This window comes from Scatophagus argus, chromosome 6 (genome assembly GCF_020382885.2).
Source record: "Scatophagus argus isolate fScaArg1 chromosome 6, fScaArg1.pri, whole genome shotgun sequence".
In the NCBI taxonomy this organism is placed as follows: Eukaryota; Metazoa; Chordata; class Actinopteri; family Scatophagidae; genus Scatophagus; species Scatophagus argus.
Window position 1 is genome coordinate 6321609 of NC_058498.1, and position 22694 is coordinate 6344302.

General features: G+C 41.7%; 1 protein-coding gene across 7 annotated transcripts in view; it reads left to right on the forward strand.

Annotated features, from left to right (window-relative positions):
- The first annotated feature begins 135 nt into the window (after positions 1-135).
- dnajc6 (DnaJ (Hsp40) homolog, subfamily C, member 6) overlaps positions 136-22694 on the forward strand; it is a 36995-nt gene continuing 14436 nt past the window's right edge. Inside the window, exons 1-6 of one of the 7 annotated variants that reach the window (XM_046391330.1) lie at positions 136-1026; positions 5946-6090; positions 11748-11883; positions 19135-19184; positions 20035-20183; positions 21720-21944. In XM_046391330.1, coding sequence (XP_046247286.1) covers positions 6078-6090; positions 11748-11883; positions 19135-19184; positions 20035-20183; positions 21720-21944 — 573 coding nt within the window. In that variant the 5' untranslated portion in view covers positions 136-1026; positions 5946-6077. Of the gene's footprint in view, positions 1027-1380; positions 1877-5642; positions 6091-11747; positions 11884-19134; positions 19185-20034; positions 20184-21719; positions 21945-22694 lie in introns of those variants that run through there. The other 6 variants (XM_046391331.1, XM_046391332.1, XM_046391328.1 and 3 more) reach the window with 6 other exon arrangements.

Consider the following 22694-nt stretch of genomic DNA (forward strand, 5'->3'; position numbering starts at 1 on the left):
TGCTAACTTGCCGTCAACAAAAAAAAGAAAGAAAAAAAAAAGTGGTGTGTATTTAAAACACGTCCAGAAAAATCACGCAGACGCATGCACGTAAACAGAAAGGCTGTCTTGTATCCCCTGCTCTCGGGCCTAATCCTCCCAGATCTGTAAATAAACCCCATGTGCTTTAGACCTCGTCGGATCTCCTGCCTCCAGGTCACGGATTACATTCTCACGTGCTGCGTTCACCGCTGACAGGAGGTGCAGCGCTGCGTTTTGTGCGTGCACGAACCATCATGCACATTTACAATATTCTCATGTGCATAACTACAAGTCTTTCCTGTCGGTGCGTCCCTAAGCTGAAATGCAGCGCAGCTGGTGTTGTGTTTCAGGCTGTTTTCTAACGGTTATCGCTTTTATGGGGACATCTGCTGTAGAAAAGTGGTGGTGTGACCTGAAAGAATTGTTCGTATTAATTATAATTATTTAAATCTCAGTGATAATTTTCTTTATTGTTGCCGCATTTCACCAGTGGTGATTTCTCGACTAGTGCGACCTCCGGCAGCAAATCCAGCATCCGTCATTGCATTCAGCCGGACTCTGACGTCCATCCCAGGTTTTACCAGGCTGACTCTGACTCACAGGATGCGCTGAGCGGCGCAGTTTCCACGGGTACAGATCCACAAACGTCCACCCCTCCTCGCGTCGCCTGGTTAAAGCTAATCCTCATGTTGTACAGATCTGCAGATCGCCATCGCGGGATCTTGTTCGTTGCTCATATGTCAAAATGTGATTATATGATGGTGATGCCACAGGCTGCTGCTGCTGCTGCTGCTGCCGCCGCTTCTGTCAGTTTAGGTTAACCTGGCAGCTTCCGGGGAATCCTTGCAGGACAGCAGTGTCTCACAGGACGCTGAACGCTTTGACCTTTTGACTGTCAGCGAATGACAAATCAAAGGTCGGCGTCTATGAAAGAAGACTCAAAGCGCATCTCCACCGCGGCACAAGACGGCGCTCCCGGGAGGATGGTAGAAACCGCTCTGAAAGGTAAAGTCATCTGCAGCCTTTTCCGTTTCTGTGCTCAGTGTGATGTGATTCATGGGACCCTTTCTCTTTCTTACACCTGTAAACGAGCAGAGAAGGTGGGGGGAGGAGGGGGAATCATGATCTGTGTGTGCCGATGTTACATAATATCGGATTACCTCTGGAAACCCGCACCACCACCGCCATCCTCACCAGTGGGTGCATCTCTGCACGGTGGACAGAGAGGTCATCGTCATCATGCACCTGTCCCACGGGGGGGGGGGAAACGCTCGGGTTGTTCTCACTTCAGGAGACAAAACCGTGAAAACAGCACAGACTTGTCTCTGTGCTCAGTGCCTCACGAACATCACGAATGACATCATTGGGTTATTTTTGTTCGGGAGGTGTCGACTTTTTCCCCTGCATGTGTGTAATGAGGCGTTTTATCTTTCCTGTAGCCGACAGGAATTATTGCTGCTGATGCTTATTTACGATGAACGACGTCTCCAGGATTAGACTGAATCAACTGTGTGAGGCTTGTCACATCAGCAGGATTTTTCTGTCAGCTGATGAATTTCGGTAATAACGACATTTCAGGACACCAGTTAAAGGCACACACAGCACCTTGTCTGTAAATGCATGTTGGCAGGCTGTTGTTTTAAGAGGACGGCGTTTTAAGTCATAGTTCCAGTGTTGCGAGATTTGGACTCGAATGATGTCTCTAGTGTCTTGATCTTGATCAGAATCACCATCTTCATCAGCCATGGCTGGCTCTGTGTTGAGAGGAGAGCTCCTGTACTTCACCGTCCAATAGCGATCGTCATATCGTGTCACGTGAGCAGCTCGGCGTGTTTCCTGTGGCGATCATCAGCCTGTGAGTCACCTGTTTTCCTGCTGGGTTCACCCATCGGGTTTTGGCGCATCTGAACACTGATATGTCGGACAGACAGCTAACTTTGAAAGCCACATTGAAATGGGAGTCAGAGTCTGTTTTAGTGTCCGTAAACGCAACATATTTATTTTTTTGACAAGTCGAAAGTGGGCTTGGTTTACTGAATACACGTTTGAGATTGGACACTGAGAGACAGGAAGCTTGTTCACCTTCATCCACACCTGCACTGACAGGTGGAGGAGGAGGGTTGGACCTCCAACACATTCTGTGGAAATGTTGCCAGAGTTTTTGTCAGCTTTGTACTGAAGTCCAGCTTGAGAAAAAGTACTAAGTTGCTTTCTGCTACTGGTTTTATGTGATGGTTAGAAGTCAACAACCCAACATTTGTTTGGACACATTTACATAACCGCTGCCCTTCAAGATGAGTCCGCAAAAATATCCAAAAGTCCAGTTGTGTAGGATTTGGAGAAGGATTTCAGTATGCTCAGACAACAATGATTGAGAATGACAGACAGGATTAGAGCTTTGAAAATGTGTTTTTATTTTAACTAACTTCACTGCTAAATGAAAAGACTGCTCTGTTTATTGTGCATTTAAAAGAGTAGGAGCTCAAAACATTCAAGTTTTTTTTTTTATGGTTGAAGATAGAGACTTGGAGTAAGCGTGTTGTGCTTAGCACTAAAACAGGAGAGAACAGGACTGTTTGCTGTACATGAAGTAGGCCATCTGTCTGCTCAGTGGCAGTAGAAAACCAGGGCAGGATGGCCGTCGTTGTTTTTCTCTGAAGACATAGTAGCAAATGGTTAACTCTGGCGTTGCAGCGTTTACCACAGAGAACAAGAATCCTTGGATTACGGGATCTAAAGTCTCACAGACTAAGCCACAGATTCAAGTCCACCGTCTGTCTTGTCAAGTGAGTCCTTCAGCTGATCCAGCAGATTCCTGGATTCAGCTTTAACGGTTATGGGGATAATCATTAATCCTCAATATACCCTTGCGAATGGTGGTAAAAAAAACAGCGCTACACATTCTTCTTTTATGGCAAGGCCGTAGTCAGTATCACATTACGGGATTTTAAATGGCACTTCGCAAGACATTTGGAGACTTTTCGGTAATTCTTTCAAGTGGAATGTAAAGATTTCGAAAGATTTCTTTTTTGTTAGCCAGTCTGTTTATGCAGTGGTTGTCCAAAACTCATAAGGGTTGAAGAGGTTATCAGAGGTCCAATACAGGCCAGATTATTCTGTATGCTTTATTATGAAGTCTGCAGTGTTGCTCAAACTGAAAGATACAGTTTTTCAATATATAGTTTGTCTCATGGCTGCTACTGGCAACTATTTTCTTTATTGATCTGCTGACTATCTTCCCAATGCATTGAGTAATCTTTTTCTCTATAAAAACACAAAAAACAGAATGCAAGGACGAATACCCGTCACAATTTCCCAGAGCTCAAGGTGACGTCTTTTGTCTGACTCACAGCCAAAACCCCCAAAATATTCAGTTCATGATCATCAGCAAATCCTTGCATTTGACACTAGTGAATGTTTGGCAGTTTTGTCTAAAAAAATACTGAATTGTTAAATACACTAACAAAATATAGCCAATGGACTGAAAAGATTAATTCTTTCAGCTGTATTTCCATATGTTGTTTCAGCACGGTCATATCCTCTGGTGCAACCTTTCCATCATGGCAGGGATTGTGATGTCCTTAATGCACCTGCTGGCTGTATCCTGAACAGTCACGCTCAGAAGGGCATTGAGGGGTAAACACTGGTCTGCACGGTTAGGAAACAAGACAGGAAGCGCCAAAGCTACAATGGAGCGGCAGCGCTTTGCGTCCGGTTACGGCGGGGGTATCGTTCCTCCCTTTTGGACGTTCCGTTCCCGCTGGGCTTTGAGCTCCCGTCTGCTCTCCTAAAAGAGTTTCCCAGGCTCATGTCCTCTTTTCAGAATCATGCAGGGTTTCCGTTGCCAGGGGACAAGGCCAAGGAAGGAAGCATGCCATCAGTGGTCAGTGTTTTGTCCTGCATGGATCCAGGGTCATAGCCCAAAGACTGGAGCTAAAAATGAGAAAATCGGAGTTAAAATTTTGAATATAGTGTATTTTACTTGCATTACAAAGTGGTCATTAACATTTAAGGCTGCTACTAGTGGAGCAGAGACTGAGAAAACTCCCTGTGATGCAGAGTGAGTTTCCTGTTTCTGACAAAGCATGGTGCTGTTGTCCTGCAATGCAGACTGCAAGACTCCTCTTATTTGGACCTTTAATTAGGCCAGAGGTTCATTTTCAGCACAGGACTCAAGTAAGCAACTTGCTCTATTATGGACCCAGACTCATAATGTAGTTTTTATTTATCCACAAGAAGGCAGGTTTTTATTAATTAACTTAAGATTTCTTTTATTGCTCTATAATTAATTCCTGAGGATATTTGGTACTTTAATAGATGACACTGCAAATTTTAATTTTTAGCACACCTAAGAGCAGTAGCGCCTGTGCGTCTTCATAATGCACAGTCATGCTTACAGCAGACCCCATCATACGATGCAGCTGTCTTGCATTTAAATGGAGCAGCTTCTTTGGTCTAAAAGGAGATTATTTGTTGACAGATGATCTATCGTCAGATGTTTTGATTATCACTGAATAATCTGAGTCATTTTGGAACTAAAATGTCCTAAAATGTTGCTGATGCCAAAAATAATTTCTGTTGCTTTCTTCTGTCTTATGTTAGATTGCACCAACGTAACAATTTAAGGACTTGAACTCTGAGAAACTTTTGGACATTATAATGGTAACTCGTCACAATCGTTTGGTATTTTCTGAACATAACTGTTCATCGACTGATCAAGAAAATAATCAGAAAATTGATTGACAATGAAAATATTCATATAGCCTGTAATGTTGTAATAAAACAATTAAAATAATGTACCATCCCTTCATAGGACAGTCATAACACAAGAGCTGAGACATTATTCATGAAGAAATGTTTATATTGGTATCACCGTAATAGTGTCATTATAAACTGATGGAGAATTGTAGTCAGAGGTGAGTATTTTAATTAACTACATTTATTTCAGTAAAAGTAGCAATGATACAGTGTGAAATACTCTTACAAGTTTTAAGTCCTGAATGCAGAATTTTGCAAAAGTGTCAGCACCAAAATAAAGTAAAATCACTCTTTATGCAGAATAGCCCATTTCAGAAGCACAGACTGTATTTAACTGGATTATAATTAAAGGTTAATGTAGCTTTAATGTTGCAGCTGGTGGATTAAGATGGAGTTAATTTTATTTAAATCATATACTGCTGCATGACTTACTCTATTATAATATATTGCCATTTATTGTTGATTTATATTTTATATTAATCATCTAAATAGTCAAAGCAACCAGCAGCTGTTTAATAGATGTTGTGGACTAAAAAGTAGCTGCCTTCCAAATTTAGTTCAGTAAAATATGAAGTATAGCTTAAAATGGAAATACTCAGATAAAGTATTCCACCACTTTCCATCACTGATTGTGTGTGTGTGTCTTCACTATTTTTTACTTCACTACAGGCGTATTCACATCACAACTACTAATTAGAGTAAGTGAATATCAGATGCAGGATAACATTAGAGGATTGTGTGATGGAGTGGATTTCCTTCTTATTCAGTCGGGGGCTACAGCAGCAGCAGCAGCAGCAGCAGCGTCGTAGTAGAAATGCGGCGCTGCTGAGAAAAGAGGAGGAGAGAGGGAGGGGGAGAGAGAGAGAGAGGAGGGGAGAGGGAGGGACAGCGAGACCTCCCGGCAGAATATTTCTTTCACTAGAAAACAGAGGAGACCGGTTGTCCTCTCCTCCTCGGACATGTGGTGCACCGAGCAGCGGCAGCGGCAGCAGCAGTAGCGGCACAGGCAGCAGCGGCGGCGGTGGCGGCGACGGCGCGGCGTAGCCTACTACGTCTTTGGGGCTTTTTTGTCTTTAATTCCTTTTTTTTTCGTATGTCCTTCGGTTATGAGCTTGTTGGGGGCCTACAAGAAAAAGACCAGTTACGATGGCTATGAATCTTTGCAGCTGGTCGATAGCGGCGGAGACAGCTTCAGCGTCGGCAGAGGGAGCAGCAGCGGAAACAGCACACTCGCAGGCTCCATAGCGGCCACCCTTGGACCGAAGGCAGGCCCGCTGAGAGAGGAGGACTGCAGCACCATGGACAGCTCAGGTAAGAGTCCTCGCCGCTTCCGCCAAGTGCGGATGGCGATTGTACGCTGACGAGGGAGTGCATGAGTCAAATGTGGTGACTTTGCCCTGCAGGTATTAACGTGGCCTATAGCACAGTGGTTAACAATAGTGAAAGTGTACAATGATGCACCACCGGGAATCCCTTCCGGGGCTCACAGTAGCCCCCAGACCCCACCTAAATGCCTATATTGGGTTATGCAGAACAAATTAGGACATGGCCCAGTGTAATGAGTGAATAATATCATCTGCGTTTTGTGTGAGGTGCTGCCCGGTCCTGTACATCTTCAGGTTAGAGACACTAACACTAAAACAATCCAGACTAGATGTAATGGTATGCTTTAGAAGCCTTAAGAATCAAAAAGTCTGTGTGGACATTCATGTGATCCATATTTTGGATATGCACAATATTTTAGACGCATTCTAGTGCCCCTAATACATTTAGAATATATATAAGATGGAATTTTATGTATAAAAACTAAATTTCCATCCAATCTAATGCAATATCTACTATGATAATGGCCTATTGTGAAACTGTACTGTCAGTAGAATCAATCCTTCAGTCTTAGGCAGCAGAATCAGAAATTGCTCTCAGTTTAGAAGTTTAGTCAACTGGTCATGAATGATGGATTACAAGCCTACTGCATCCAATTAAAACCACTAAAACGTGATCTTGACGATGATAAAGGTGCACGCTTTAATCCACTGGATGACACATCCTCTTCATGCTTTATTGAATTTAGTCATAATAAGTAAATTGTTCCGACACTTCGTCCTCAACGAGATCAATTTTCCTCTCTATAATAAAGCCTCTTGAGAAAATAACATTACGATGACACTTAATGTTACTGCTGCTATTGTGACCATTCCAGCTGCCTTTACTACAAGTACTGCTACTACAACTGTGACTACTATTACTACTTAGTTTTTGTTTATGTATCATGGCAAAAATGTGCCCATCCGATTAACGTGAAATCATTATCAGCATGTACAACATACATCTTGATAGAATAACACTTTGTTTGATTTTTGTTCTGGTAGTACACTTAATAGAAGAGAAGAGATAAAAATAAATGCTACAAGCCTGACGTTTGTCCTTAGACAAAGCTTCTTTCTTTTCTCATCTCCAAGTAACTGGCTAATTTGAATGTTTCACACATGAACAGCCAACTCGGTGTTTGTGCATCAGCCAAAATCATGAATCTTGAATAATATTACAGCACAAAATCAGTAATTTTGTGACGGAAGTGAAAGCCAATAGGGACATTTGTTAAGTTGTATTTAAGGTTAGTTTAAAGTCTGTGGAGTCTCGATGCAGTGCTCGATGGAGTCAGTCAGCCTCCAGGGATGGACGCTTGTGTGAAACAAAAGAAACTGGATGAGGAGGGTGGAAGGGTCAGGAAGGGAAGGGGACTGGGTTCGGTGATGGGGAGGCTGGGTTGGGTGGGTGGGGAGACTGGGTTGGGTGGGTGGGGGCGGGGAGACTGGGCTCCAGTGTCAGGTGTCTGTCTGGCCAGCCAGGACTTATTCATAGTCTCTTTTATGTATGTGTATCACACACAGCATGATATTGTGGGGTAAAGGTTTGCACTCTAGAGGGAGGGAGTCACATTTAAACAAAGCACTGATCTTTCTGGCAATGCCAGGAGCTCTGTGTTCTGTTGATGTCCTGCTCTCTCTTTCTGTGAGTGGCCGGGCTCTCTGCTGCCGTGTTTACCTGATGGAGTCCGTATTAGAGCTTTTTCTGGTGTTCGTATTAGCGAGGTTTGTCACTGAAACTGGCTCGGCAGCCTGCACACTCCCACATCCATCTGGCCGTAGACACAGAAGCACACAGACCAGCAAACAGCCAGATAGGCAAGCGAGCCGGCTGACTCACACAGATATGCAGAGAAACAGATAACCACATAAAATAAGAGACAAAGCATATGACAAACAGGAGGACAGAGCAAGGGTACAGTTCATTCACACCACATAGTTGATTAATACAGCATTTATACAAACACAGCTGGACCTTGGTCAGTAAAAATAGATGAACACACAGCCAAATTCATATTTGATATTGTCCATAGATGAGTGAGTCGCGATCAGTTATACAGTTATCAGTTATGTGCATTGGTAATGGGACTTAAGGAAATATTATGTAGACTGTATGACCTGATTTTTGCATATATAGCCCAGTGCTAGCAAGTTAGCAGCAAGCTATGTTATAGTTTTAAGTGTGTATTTGTCTCCAAACAAGCTGGACCTGCCAAACCTTGGGGTCAGGACCCTTCAAGGGAGTCTGAAGGGGCATGAAATGATTGGAAAGATTTTCTTTTTTGACTTCTCTCTCATTTTCTATTCTTCACTGTGACCTACTGTAGAATTTCTAATAAATCAGTCTGAGGGATTTGAAGAGAAAGTCACCTCTCCAAGAGATAAAGAACCTCTTGAGTATTGACAGCTAACATCATCAATGTTGCTATGTTTCTTGTCCAAAGCATTCAAGGACTCTGTTACTATAAAATAATAAGATTGAGGTTGAACATATCTGATAAAAATGGTTGGTTGTATGGAAAAATAAAACATGAGAATTGCCATCATCACTGAATTAGCAATGTTGGCCTATTAGCCTGTGTTTATCCTTTAACTAGGTTAGCAAGAGGTCAGTCTAAATGATCTCTAACACCGCTCATTTCTCATCAACACAACTTCACATATTTTGCTCTGATTGAGGCAGGTCTCCCCTCTCACAGGCCTTGTATATATTTTGATTGATAGTAGGTAACCGGTCTGACTCCCAAAGAGACGGATTCAGTTTGATACGCAGCGACTGACATGCCCTCACTGCAGTTTCTCACACCCTGGTGGTCGACTGGGGTTAAGAAACTGACCACAACATCCCACATGTTCGTCTGTCTCTCCCCTCTTTCCCTTTTGTGTGGCTACCCTCAGTTTATCAACACAAATTAATCAAACAAACAAAGCAAATTCCTGTTTACACAGTATTTATTTGTTCGGACAACTAAGACCATTTAACTGTCAGCTCCAATCGACAGTTTGTCACAGATTTTGCCAACGTGCTGTGGTTTCAGCAGCCTGTAAGAGCTTGCTTGCCAGTCAAAGCAGTGGAATATTCCTCTGGTTAAGCTGTATAGCAGATGATTAATCATACACTCCATGTGTCATCAGCAGCATTTATAATTAAGCAGATTAGAGTCTGGGTTTACGTTCAGGTCCAGGCCCGGCACAGTGTAGTAGCACTGAGATCAAGTGCAGCACAGTGTGTTTGCTTGTCAAGCTTTATTGTTTTGTGTATGAATCAGTCTGGGTCACTCACTGCTAGCCGGATATTAAGGGAGAAAGGTTTGGGGCTGTAGTAGGAGGGAGACAGCTGTCTTTCCCTTTTCTTCAGTCGTCTGTCTCTCTCTGTCTCCCCCCCCTTTCATTTGGAAGAGAGGAGGGCGCTGAGGAGGGGAAGAAGGGTGAGCTGGTCCTGTTTTTCTGGAACAGCTCACCCTGTAGTGAGATTTCTTTGAAACATATTTTTCCTTCATCATGACAGATGGCTCTTTACCTGTGCAAGCGTATAAACATGACTGGCAGCTCTCGTATAGCTCTTAACTTAAAGGCACGACAGGATCCAGGTTCTTATTACAGCCTGTCATGCCCACCGGCTGGGACATTGGTATGATAAGTAGGTTAAACGTAGACCAAAACTCAGTGTTGCCCTAAGAATGCAAGAGGAATAATTCAATTACTTACTGTAGACTTGCGGAGAGCCCAGCTTTAGATAGATTCCCTCAAAGATAGTGTTTACAGCGTGCTTGAGTGTGAAAGTCTGCTGTTAAAATCAACAAAAAGCGTTGCCCCACAAAGGTTATCCAGCTCTAGTTATCCATTTAACAGCTAACATTAGCACTGTATGTGAGGAGATAGTGAATATGACATAAACATAAACCAGAGACCTGAACCCGGCCTGCACCCACATCTGTAAGACCTGAGCTTGACCCAACATTTGAATATGAATTGAAAATAAAAACACAGTATAACCAATATGTCTACACAGAGTAAGACACAACAAAGGTGGCCTGTAATCACCAATGAGCCGTTCTTATTAGGTTATTTTTTTTAGTGACAATAACACCAAACAATGACACAATACAATCTCATCATATTGATCTTATATTTCAACTTAACTCAACATTTTAAAAATGCTAAATCGAGAACAGATGTGTAGGTATGACATTGAGTCATACAGGGTCTTAACAGTGATGAAGACTCCTTCTTCATAATTGGTAATTTTGAGAAGTTTCCTTTTAACAGCAATTCCTTCCATTGATGACCGTAACCTTTATTTACAGACATGCATTAAGGGATTATGGCGAAGCTATGAAGCCAACGCACATATCTGCCATAGCTTAACTTTAAGGTATGCCAGAGATACTGAGATCAGCACGGGCTGCTTGTGCTAAAAGTTTCTATAATATAATTAAAGCATAATTATATTAATATAGTTAAACAGGATGCATGATGATGCAGGATGATTCATGCATGATGATCATGCATGTGTAGTGTTGCTATCAGGAGGTGACATCTGGGGCTGAAGTACAAATTAAAATCATTAGCCCCTGCCATTAATCATAAATTAATCGGGTTTTAGCTAATGCAACATGTAGACTACGTTCTCTATGTCTCCTTAACTTTTATTTTCGAGCAGTCAAGGTCTTTTATATGTCATTTTACAACACAGTCCTGTACAGTGAAATGTAAGTCATAACTACATGCTACACACATATCTACAAATGCAGTATATCTACAAATATTTGCATTTTGAAGATAATGAAATAAAATGAAACATTATATACCTTTACAGCTGTTGTGTAGTAGTAGGACTTTACCCTCAAGGCCCCCACTTTGAGAGGCATTGCTACAGAGAGCCAGATGATTAGCTAGAGCACATAATGATTGGTTGTTGTTGCTGTTGTTGCGTTTTTGTTTAAGAGTAAAAGAAGTTTTTGATGCAGCCAGGTGGTAAGAGGAGACTCGAGCTGGAATTGCTGAAAATCCTTTTTGTCTGTAAATATGTCAGCACTGCCAAGTTGCATCTCAGGTGATGCTGCTGTGGATGCTGTGTGTGGATATACGACAGGACAAGAAAGAGAAGGAGAGAGGAAGGGGAGAAAATCTCCAATCATCAGAGAGGTGCTGGCTAAGATATGACACTTGAGTCTGTGGCAACACTTGCTTACTCTTTAGTGCACAAACGCACATATACACAAACACACACAGACAGACAGCTCCAGATGGTGTGTATTTTATTGTCTGTCTTGTCTCTTGGGTCCTTGTCCATCATTCCTTTTACACCTACATGTGTCGTGTTTACTTGGTGCGTTGTGCAGTGACTCATTATGTTCATCACTGGAGTCAAATGAAAACCCATAAATCATGGAATGTGTATATTCAGTAGGCATCATGTAAATGTATCATCTGCATAGAAAACAGCAATTATTTTTCTGTTGAAAGAGTAAGACGGGAGTTTTCATGAATTTACGTGGAAGTCTGCCTCTCGGTCGGCATCCTCAGTGTGTGTGTGTGTGTGTGTGTGTTGTTTCCCTCTGATTGATTCTGATTGGCTAAAGGTCCTCTGTCTCCCAGATATGGATGCCAGTTATGGAGGAGGACTGTTGGATATGGTGAAGGGAGGAGCCGGGAAGTTCTTCAGCAACTTCAAGGACAACTTGAAGGACACACTGAAAGACACCTCCACCAAGGTCATGCATCAGGTTGCCACGTAAGTTACTGCTGCTCTCATACATGATGTACTGTGCTATACACCTACAATATTGGCTGCTGTTTTACTCTAACTTTACCATACTTTTGTAAAAAAAAAATCATGTTCTCAAGTTTTTGCAGAATGTGGGATCAATTGTGGTCTGACACTTTGTATGTCACAGGATTTGTTACATTTAAATCCAATATTTTCACAAACTCTACCAGGTTTTTCTGTGGCTCCAAGACGACTCCTCATCACTTTGCTATTGACATTACAGGCTTTGTGCTCTGCTCTTGCCTGCGGAAATATAGGAGAGCAAACTTATCATATGTCCATCAAAAAAGACAGGAGCACAGCAATGGTTTAGCTGTGATGCTAAAAAAAAGCTAGACATAGTATGTGGAATTAATTCATTGCAAACAATTTATCCAGGCAGACCTTGAGAGCACAGAAATGCCTCTGAAGGGACAACCTGCTGCTGTGTAGCATTAATTGAGGGACCTTATCTAGGGAACACTACATGCTGAAGAGCAAAAGGCTGTGATCGAGTGGCTTAATGTTTGATTCTCATTCAAGTACACAGCACACCTCATCAACCAATGTTTCGTTCTTTTTAATTTTTTTCTTTTCTTTCAGCCTCCATACCTGTCCCCTTTTTGATTTGGATAACTAAAATCTGTTCACAAGCTCTATCCTTTCACGAGTTTCTCTCCAAATTAATCTGGACAGTGTGAGAGGGCAATGGACACAGATTGACACTCACTGGATGCAGGTTGTCCATAAGTGCAGATCTAAAAGTACCAGTGGCACAACTCTGCAACTGGGTGACACTGGCTGGGCCTGCTTTTGGCTTCTCAATATCAAAGATGCTGTGTGTTGATGAGAAACATGTTATAAGGCCTCTTCAGTTGGACGGGTTTGTCTTGCAATATGGGACGTGTGCACAGACAAACTGTGTCAGAAACCAGAAATCAAACCCACATCTACAAACCAAACAATCAGAAATGAGCAGAATACCCTGTTGTGCTAATGTAATGCTAGTGCTAGGAAACATATTTACCCTAAAAGTCATGCTGCTTAATTGGCAACTGAGTCCACACTCTCCTACACCTGTTCTTCTTCTTTGGTTTCTATGTATCAGCACTATGGCTACACATGAAAGCATGGCAGCAGCGCTGATGGATAATGTCAGTTAATAACATGTCTTTGCTAGCATCTGTTTTTACATCCTATTTATCCAATTTACATTGTAGATTAGCAGGTGTTCAAAGCATCTGAAAGGCATTAATATTGATAGCATATATTCTGACATAAATTACAAAATTGTGAGCTGGTCATTCCCTGCACTGCATATTTAGCCACATTATCTTGAAGGTCGTTAACAAGGGATCTCCATAATGAATAATTCTGATTATTATTATGCAGTGCCTGTTCAAAATGTGCCTTTTCGGAATGGGACAATTTCCTGGGCTTCTTTGTCAAGAACTTTTGATTGCTTTGATTACTTGAGCACTGTTTTAGCTGTTGACTAAGAGAAAAAGTGAACAGTAAAAGTGAGTCTGGAGTATCTTTAGCAGCAAAACAGAGGAGTGTGGACGGAGGGATAATAGAGGGAGGTAGCAGAGTCTGGCACGGCTCGGTCGTCCCAGTGTGTTTGTGCACAGGCATCTGCAGTGGGCAGCACAAAGAGGTCTTTGTGTTGTCAGAAACACACACTCACTGCTCCTCTCCCACTATTGACTCAGCAGGTTTGATCGTGATTATTCCTCTCTCGTGTCTCCCCTCCTCTGCTGCTCACATCTTGGCAAACTCTCACTTCTCCTGCCCTGTTTGTTCTCTCATGTTTTTCAGCCGTCTCACCTCTCTCATCTCGGCTCCACCTTCCTTCCTCTCCTCTCTTTGCCGTCTCTCTCTCCTCTTCTGGCTGAATTATTCATGGCAGCTCATTGTGCCAAATGGCCAGTGCGCTGCTGATACAGAAGGATTCATTTCATTAGGGCCCGGTGTATAGTGGTGTGTTTTTGTGTGGAGTGTATATGTATGTGTGAGTGGGTGGTGGGAGGGAAGCTACAGAGTGGCTAAAAGCCTCAGGAAGCAAAGATGGGCAGAGGTAGAACAGTTTAGTACATGACTCCTTAAAACTGCTTGGACAGGCTTCCTTGATGAGTGTATCCTGCTGACATCTGGCATGTTGAAGAGTTACATGTGCTGCTGTATATATACAATTCAATGGATTTTTATAGAAATGGAACGACAGAAGAGATGACACGTGATTTTCCAAAGTTGAGGGTGTACTCTATGGTTTATTTGCCCTCATAAATAAATTAACAGGCAAAATCTAACATCAACTGAACGATACAAATGAAGAGCTACAGAACGGGTTCAAGCATGATGACAGGATTATACACGATGGTTTTCTTGCCTATTGACCATCAGTGGTGGTGTTGCCCCATGAGGATGAAACTTAGAGACAAAGTCAGCAGTTAATTAGAGATAATAAATAGCTGCAGGATCTAATGATGTATTCCTGAGAGGCCGGCTGCTTTCTTTCATTCTGCAAAAAAGATGATTTATAGAAGTTATAGTATCTTATTTTAGGATGACAAAATCATCTTTATTGTATCAAAGACAGACAATCTTGTGTCAAAGTTTAGACCATTAAACCTTTTTAAAGGTAATGGCCCTTCATTTTTCTTAACAAGATTTTCAGTCATCCTTTCAATGACAACTGGGAAGAAACAAGTGTTTATTCCATGATTGTCACACTCATTTCTCAGACATCTATCAAGGAAACGCTGGACTGACAAATTAGAGAGCGTGTGTTTCATTTGGTCTGTCAGATATTTCCTGCGACAGTTGGTGCAGACCCAAACAGAGTTCAAAAGAGAGTGAATTTTGGACTTACACTCATCAGGAATCAAAAGGGCTCCAGAAAAATGCTGATGTTTGCGCCATGTTTGCTGAAAATGTAACAATAAGTCATATTTTGTCCGTGTTTATAGCTTCGGGCTCTGAACCAAGGTGGCCAAAAGGATCAGTCAAGGCAGGTTTCAGTCAGATGTAAAGCAGAATGAGAATATTAACTCCTAAACACTTTCCAGCTGTTTTCTTTTTCCTTTTTTACTACTTATATTGTCATTGATATTGCTTTTTGGAGGCATGATTTTTTTCTAGTTTCAAGAAATCCTTTGCGATTTTTGTTTACCCCATCGGCAGAAAGTTCTCTGCTTTTATACTGAAGGGAATTTTTATGTAGTTTGAAGGTTTTCTATCTTAGCAGAATGGCAGAGACTGATTATGTGTGCCTTCATCCCAGTTTAGAGACATCAGTAGAAATTCTCCCGAACATGCCTGATATAAGGCAAAACCCCCGTGAGTAAAGTTAGTCAGGACCTCTTTTACCACATCCAGCTGTACTTGATTGGTTCCCCGTCCCTCTGTCTAATTTATATTCAAAGCAAAAGGCAGTTGTTGAATTATTTAACGCGGCCTGCTTGTTTGTTTACCTGGCTCAAAAGAAGTTTTGCAGGGAAACCAATGCAGCGCTTAGCTGTGTGCTCTTCTCCCTGTGAGAAATACAACAGCGTCTAGTCTGGGTGGCTGATCTCGGTTTGAGAAAGGCACAGTGTCCTTGTTCTGCACCCAGACACCCCCCACCCCACCACCAGAACCCCCCTCCACCACAGACACATTCATCCCTCTCTCCTTTCTGCTCAGTCCCTTTCATCAGACAGGTTTTCATCCATCCAGTCTCTCTGATTTTCATTTCTGGTTTGTTATTTGTACTTCATTTCATTAAGGCTCAGCTGACATGTCGCTTATTTCATCTCTCTCTGTAACTGTTTTTCTTTATTATTCCAGTGACTTGACAAATCATAACTAACCATAATAGAAACACCATAATGGTGTGGCATGATGTCATGTCAGCAGTGTGTTTAGGGTGAAAGGTGGTAAATCTGGTCCTGGGGTCAGTGGATTGCAATGTAAACATCACATGGCCAGCATCTTTCTGCTACCCCTTATGCTGGCTGTAATGCATTATGAAGCAGATGTGCTATAAGAATGCTGTTTAAAAAGGTAAATAGGCTGTGAAATAGAGAAATTTTCAGAGAAGCATGGATGTAATGCAGAAAAGCCAAACCTAATACCCACAGGGTTCTAACCCACTTAGACTGTGTTTGTTTTTCTCCGTGTGTGAGTGTGTGTATAGTCACTACATTTTGGAGCACCTCTACTCTGATATAATCTGGCCTAAAATGGCTTTTGTGTCCCAGATGTTTACTCTCCAGGAGGAAACATAAACATCAGGCACTGTGGCGCTGGTGCTTGTGGGTATCAGTGTGTGTGTATCTGTGGAGACTTTTCTGTCCTGACTATACAAGTACTCAGTGAGCTAAACAGACTTCCACCAAAGGTTGAAAGCAGTTCCTGGAGTTTGAGGTTTTTACTGCAAGCAATACAGTGTTGTTTAACAAACTAAATTATGATTAGATTCAGTTAGGAAAAGATAACATGTCATAAACAAGAGACAGGCCAAAGCAAGCTAGCCCAACATTAGCCTACTGTTAGCACATTTTATCAGCAACATATTAGCGTCAGACGTATTGCGTGGATAAGCAGTGAATTTATTTCAGAAGAATTGTACTCTGTCGTCACAAAACAGCTGTAATAAAACAAGCAGCTGCAGATGATCCCAATGAAAAATGCATTTCATTGTTTGTTTGGTCACCATTGACTGACAAAGTGGCGGAGAACTGTAGTGGTTGCTATAGCAACGGAATGTCCTATGTGCGTTGAGATATGTGAAATACCAAACTTAAACTGTTATGACTTGAACTGTTGCCACTTTCAGCCATAACTGGACATAAATGTAGGTAGTTTTTGTGTTAAATTCTAGCCGTGATGCTACATTATGTACGTCATATTGTAGGTGGTTATTTACTGACCAGTTTTTAAAAAATGGAAAGAAAATTCAGCCTGGTCAGCTGTGGCCTTCTTTACCAGTCACGTCTTTCCCTTCATTTCGCTCTCTGTGCCACACCTTGCAGTACACTTTAATTGGCTGCAGTTCTAACCTCAAGAGGTCAGGGAGATGACTCATTTGCATACTCCATGGCTATTCGCCATGGCCATTTAAACCTGACACTTGGCTTGCTTCCGTCCTCTAATGGCCAAGTAGCTATTTCAGGAAAGAAAACAGGTAAAACCACAGATTCACACAGCACTTTAGTAGTATCCTGTAGAAATCTCTGCACCAAAATGAAAACAATTGTTTCACTTTTTTCAGTTCCTTAAAATAATTTTTAAACATTTTTCAAACACTCAGCCCACTCAGTATTCAGCCCATACATTCACTTTTCATGTAACTCTGTGAAACCTGCAGTGTGCATTTGCACTCCAGGTTAAACACACAGAATTGGGATGAAAATAGAAACCTGAACTGTGGTCCAATTACTTCATTATCCAGGGCTTACATACACAACAGCAGTCTCCTCCCACCTTTTGCTCTAATGGATTTAACTCAGGATGTTTGTCTGCTTCTTCAACATTGAATTAGTTTTATTGTAAAGGTCATATTGTATATGATGCTGTAAGGAGAATATCTAAAACTGGATTCATGTGGAACTCTATAGAAAATTCCAATACATACTTGGCCTTCTCTCGCTACAAAGCAGACTAGCTGAGTTAGTACTGCATTACATAACCTGGTCTAGGATTGCATCGGGGCCATATGGCACTCCTCCACGACCACACGGAGATGACTGCCCCAGATCTGCCCTGCTGGGGGGATTTTCACTGGAGGCAACAGCTCAGCTCAGTCTGATAGACATTAGCCTACTAATGTGTTTTGTATGATAATTGCAGTACAGTCTGTAGTCAAGCAGGCTGCGGCTTGCTGGTGGCTACAAACATTTTTTGAAACCAACTTGTTATTTTAGGGTGATAAATTCATATTTTTCTCATCTGAGATAAATAATCTGCTAAACCATCTGCTTTAGATCATTAAACTGGTTTAGGTAACTGCTCCTGATTCTTTCTTAATAGATATTAAGATATTCAATCTTTTCTCATCTAAGTCTGACAAGAAGGAAGTCTGAAATGCGCACACTTTGTCACACTCCGTCCCAGACATCCACTGAGAGAAAACCAGATTAATTGTTTATCTTTGAAGAAATAGGACACACATTTGAGTCCCACTCTGAACCAAAACCCCATCCTGCACCTGGTTCAGTGTTTTCCGTCGTCATGGAAAACCATGTACCGGTAGTAGTGGATTGTATGTGTGTGTGCTGCAGCTGCTCCCAGACTTTTAAAAAAATCTCCATATGGAATAGCTAAATTTGGCAGTGAAGGGCAATGATGCGCAATTGAAGAATTCACATATGGCGTTCCTTTGATCTGGAGCAGTTCGGCTTAGTGTGGGGAGCATGAAAATGACTTCCCCACAGCCAGACGCATGGAGGGTCCTGCTCTAAACCGTGTTGAGTCGACTTACATGGATATGGACGACATGCAGCCTGATCATTATTATTGTTATTATAAATATTACAGTAGTTACTGTACATATCATTATTATTATAACCTATAGTTCCAGTAGTGCAGTTATTGCTGTTGCTCTGCATGTCTGTTTGTCCTCTCATCCTCTCTGTCCTCTCGTCTTCTCTCTTTCAATCTCTGTTTCTTTCTCTCAACCCAACCGGTCAAGGCAGATGGCCGCCCACATAGAGCTGGGGTCTGCTTTGAGGTTTCTGCCTTCTAAAAGGAAGCTTCTCCTCTCCAAGTGCCTGCTCATGGGGGAATGTTTGGTCTCTTTGTATTACAGACAAAAATCAGAATCAGAATTCCTTTATTTATTAATTAATTAAAGAGCTTGGTCTAGACCTGCTCTCTTGCTCTGTCTGGAAAGTGTCAGGAGACGTTTGTTGTGGCTTGGCGTATTATAAATAAATTAGATTGAACTGAATTAAATGAATACACTGACAGTTAGAGTCAGAGAAGTGGCTCAACCTTTGGGATGCGAGACAGTCATGTATTAATCTGTTTTTAATGCTTTAATATTTTTCAAGAGTTGGGAGTCTTTTGACCCATCTGACTAAATGCTTAAAACAATCAACACATTTGGCTGCCACATCTGATTAAACAGTAATAAAGCAAATTTCATAAAACTGAGCAATTCTTAAAGATTTTTTGGGGCTGTCTCAATGTCATAAAAATTTAATGGAAGAAATATCTGAAATTATCTTGAAAGGTTTCTTTTCTCTGTTACAGGTACACAAAAGGGGAGCTGGACATTGCCTACATCACATCACGGATCATAGGTAAACATATTTACCCATAGCTTATGTGTGCACATGTGTGAACTGTGTTCATACATGCACTCTAACATTGTCACCAAAAAATAATAAATCAGGAGAACACCTGTCCCACAATGTGAAAAGTTCACCTTTAAAACAGCTGCATTTTAAAACCCCTAAAAAGTGAGTTTCAAACCTTTAGTGATTTTCTATAACACTAAAATCCCACAGCTCATTAAATAACCAAAACTTTACAACTAAACTCATTAGCTTATATTATTATTTTAGGTTGTTTGAGTTTAGTTTAATCAGATTCAATTGACGTCAAATCTGAGTCAACACAACAGTTACCATTAGGTTAAAATTCAATGTTGCTGAATCCTGATTGGTGCGTGGGAATACATAGCCAACAGAAAGGATGTAAGAAGGTGATTATGAAAACAGCTTTCAGAGACTATGAACTCACAGATAAAAAGGTTAACACATTTGATATCTGCATAATGTAAGAAAATGAGGGTACATGTGCGATCCTAAGACTGCGTTAACATAGACACAAACACCTGCATTCTCAGCTTTCCTTCTGTCCTCCTCCCTCCATTTTCAAATTGCTTACAGCTTCACACGACTGTAGAGCAGCAGCGTGTCCTTTAGAGAACATATTCAGCTGGACGTGTGTCACCTGAAGGCTTTCTATCCCACAATGCATTCTGTGCAACCAAATTTCACCTGGCTTACTGCAGAATAATGTTAGCAAAGGCTGAAAGACATTGTCAGAGTGTGAACGTGTTATATTGTGCATGTAAACATCTGAACCAGCAGTGCAAGAAGTTCTTCCCAACATCTCATGTTGTTTGGAATGTTGTTCTTTTCTCAGTGATGACCTACCCAGCAGAGTCGGTGCAGATTGGCTACCAGAACCACGTAGAGGATATTCGCTCCTTCCTCGACAGTCGCCATGCTGACCACTACACTGTCTTCAATCTATCACAGCGCAACTACCGCGGCGCCAAATTCTCCAACAGGGTGAGTGTGAAGCTACAGATGTAAGCGTTACAGAATTACTAGTTTGTCCTTAGCTGTTTGTGGTTGCCGCATTTCTCCTCCATGAATTATTACAACACTAGAGTGAGATGTGAGGACTTGCTGAAAACATTTTAAGTGGGGACGATCGCCACATGTGCTCATAAACTATGAAAATACCCAGAGTGAAGCCTCTAATTACATTTCCCAAGTTGAGTTTATGGTCATTTATAACGCTTCCCTCGTGAAGCTACAATAAGTAATTTATGTCTGCTGTGGAGCAAGTTGTTGAGTAAGCTGATAGTGACAACTTTAGCTTTGGTTCAGCCTCATTCCTTTTTATCAGTGTCGCTCCCAGCACGCAGCTAATAAACCCACTGAACACTCCCTGTCCAACGGCAAACGGCAGAAACAAACTTAGTGAGACCAGCCGGTGACATAGTGGAGCTGTTAGCAGCTAAAGAGCCACAGGAAAGTGAATATTAGACTTAATGTCATCAAGCGAGCAGAAACTCCAAATTAATGCACAATGTTGTTGTTGTTTTTACAGCTCCAAATTAAAGCTAAAGTTAATATCAACCTAAAAGGTGATATGACAGCTTGTTTCTGCTGCTGTCTGTCCATACCAAAGACCTGCATAGCTTTCTGGCCCTAAGTGCTTACCAGGTTGTCAATGTTACATGTAGAAGTCTCAGGAGGAAAGAGAAGTAAAACAATAAGGGAAAAGTGTGTGAGAGTTAGATGTTTTGTCTCAGTAGGATCAGCAATACAAGCATTGCTGTCATGTTACAGAGAGTTATTTATTATAACATGAAAAGGAAGTTTACCTGAGACAAGCACCATATGAGCTCACCATACAACTTGAAACCAGGGCAGTGTGATAATACTGCTTAATATTTAGTCATCTAATCTCATGGAGTACTAGCATTTCATGCTTTAAAGATGCACTTTGTAGTTTTATTATAGAGCCTTACAGCATCCCCAATTAGCAAACTTTTCTTCCTCCTTCCAGCTAACTGTTTTTGTGGACGGTGGGCATTTTGGAATTTGGGGATGTTAAAGCAACATCAGGGAGTATATTTTTGCAGAAATAAACATGCAGTGTATGTTCTACATCCTTCACCACAGCAATAATGCCTTGTGAGGAGAAAATATCTCTAATATGTAAATGAAATTAATGGATGACTTAGCCAACTGTCCCGTTCAAAAATCAGATTTAATTGGGATGTGGATTCAACAGAAGGCACATGTAGGATCTCTGTAGATAAAAGACTGCCACCCCTGGCAGAAACAACCAAGAAAGCTGAGGAGTCAAGCTGCAGAGTTATCTTGGCCAAGATGGCCCCCTGCCTGCTTGTGGAAGTTGCTGTATCTCCAGCAGATGACTCATCGTGACAACTGGTGTGTTGTGTTGCTGCAGTGCTGTTGCTAACATCCACCTCTGCGTTAACCTCCCCTCCTGATTTTATGTCTTTTTTGGTTTTATTTTTTTCCTCTTCCTCTGTTTCTCAACATTTCTCGACCCCTCTTCTCTGTCAGCTCTCTGCCTTCTATGCCATTTTTATGCATCTGTTTCTGTGCTTCATGCTGTTTTCCTCATTCTTGCCTCCTCTCTTATTTCTCGTGCCACCTCCTTTCCAGGTTTCAGAGTGCAACTGGCCTTCCCGCCAGGCTCCCAGCCTTCACAACTTGTTTGCTGTGTGTAAGAACATGCACAACTGGCTCAAACAGAATCCAAAGAATGTGTGTGTCATCACCTGCTCGGTAAGAAGATGCTCACATGTAGCTCCTTCAACATATTCATCCCTGCCCCCTCCACTTTTATTTTTCACTGATTTGCTGATTCTTTAAGTGCTTTCAAGTTACCAGAAACAATTTGCATTCATAGGCAGTTCATAGAGATTTTTCTTGCTATTATACTGCTATTGTTGCAGTTTTTCCTTCAGTTCAGTTGAAATGAGAGTAGGGGAAAAGGCTCTTTCAATGAGTAGAGACGTGTTTCGATTCTCCTACAACTCATCCCCGAATTTTTGGAGCCGTTTTTAATTGTCCTGTGACCCAATTTTGAGTCTAAGCTCAGTGCTCCAAATATGCTGCCAAAGACAAATTGAAACACGCTTCAAGTCCCTCGATGTCCCCTCGAACACAGGGGACACCTTATATTAGATGTTCACTGCACATTGATTCATTTCACACACACTTTATTGCCAGCACCGGTGATTTATCTTGACAGTTGCATCAAATAAATAAAGAGAGAAACTTTGAGAAAGTCCTGTTCCTGGCGGTCTCTACTTAAACATCAAGACAAAAGCAGGTTTTAACAGTTTGAAATGTGGTGATTGGACTCTTCCATGTAAGAAAACTTTCAGTCTTTTTCATTCCACATGGCTAAAAACAAAACTCACGAGGTGATCTTCCCAGTTTCTTTCAAATGTGGGCTAAGATACCACTCAGATGAGGAATTTCAACGAGGGAAACAGGGATGACAATTTCTCTGCTCTTCCTCTCATTTCT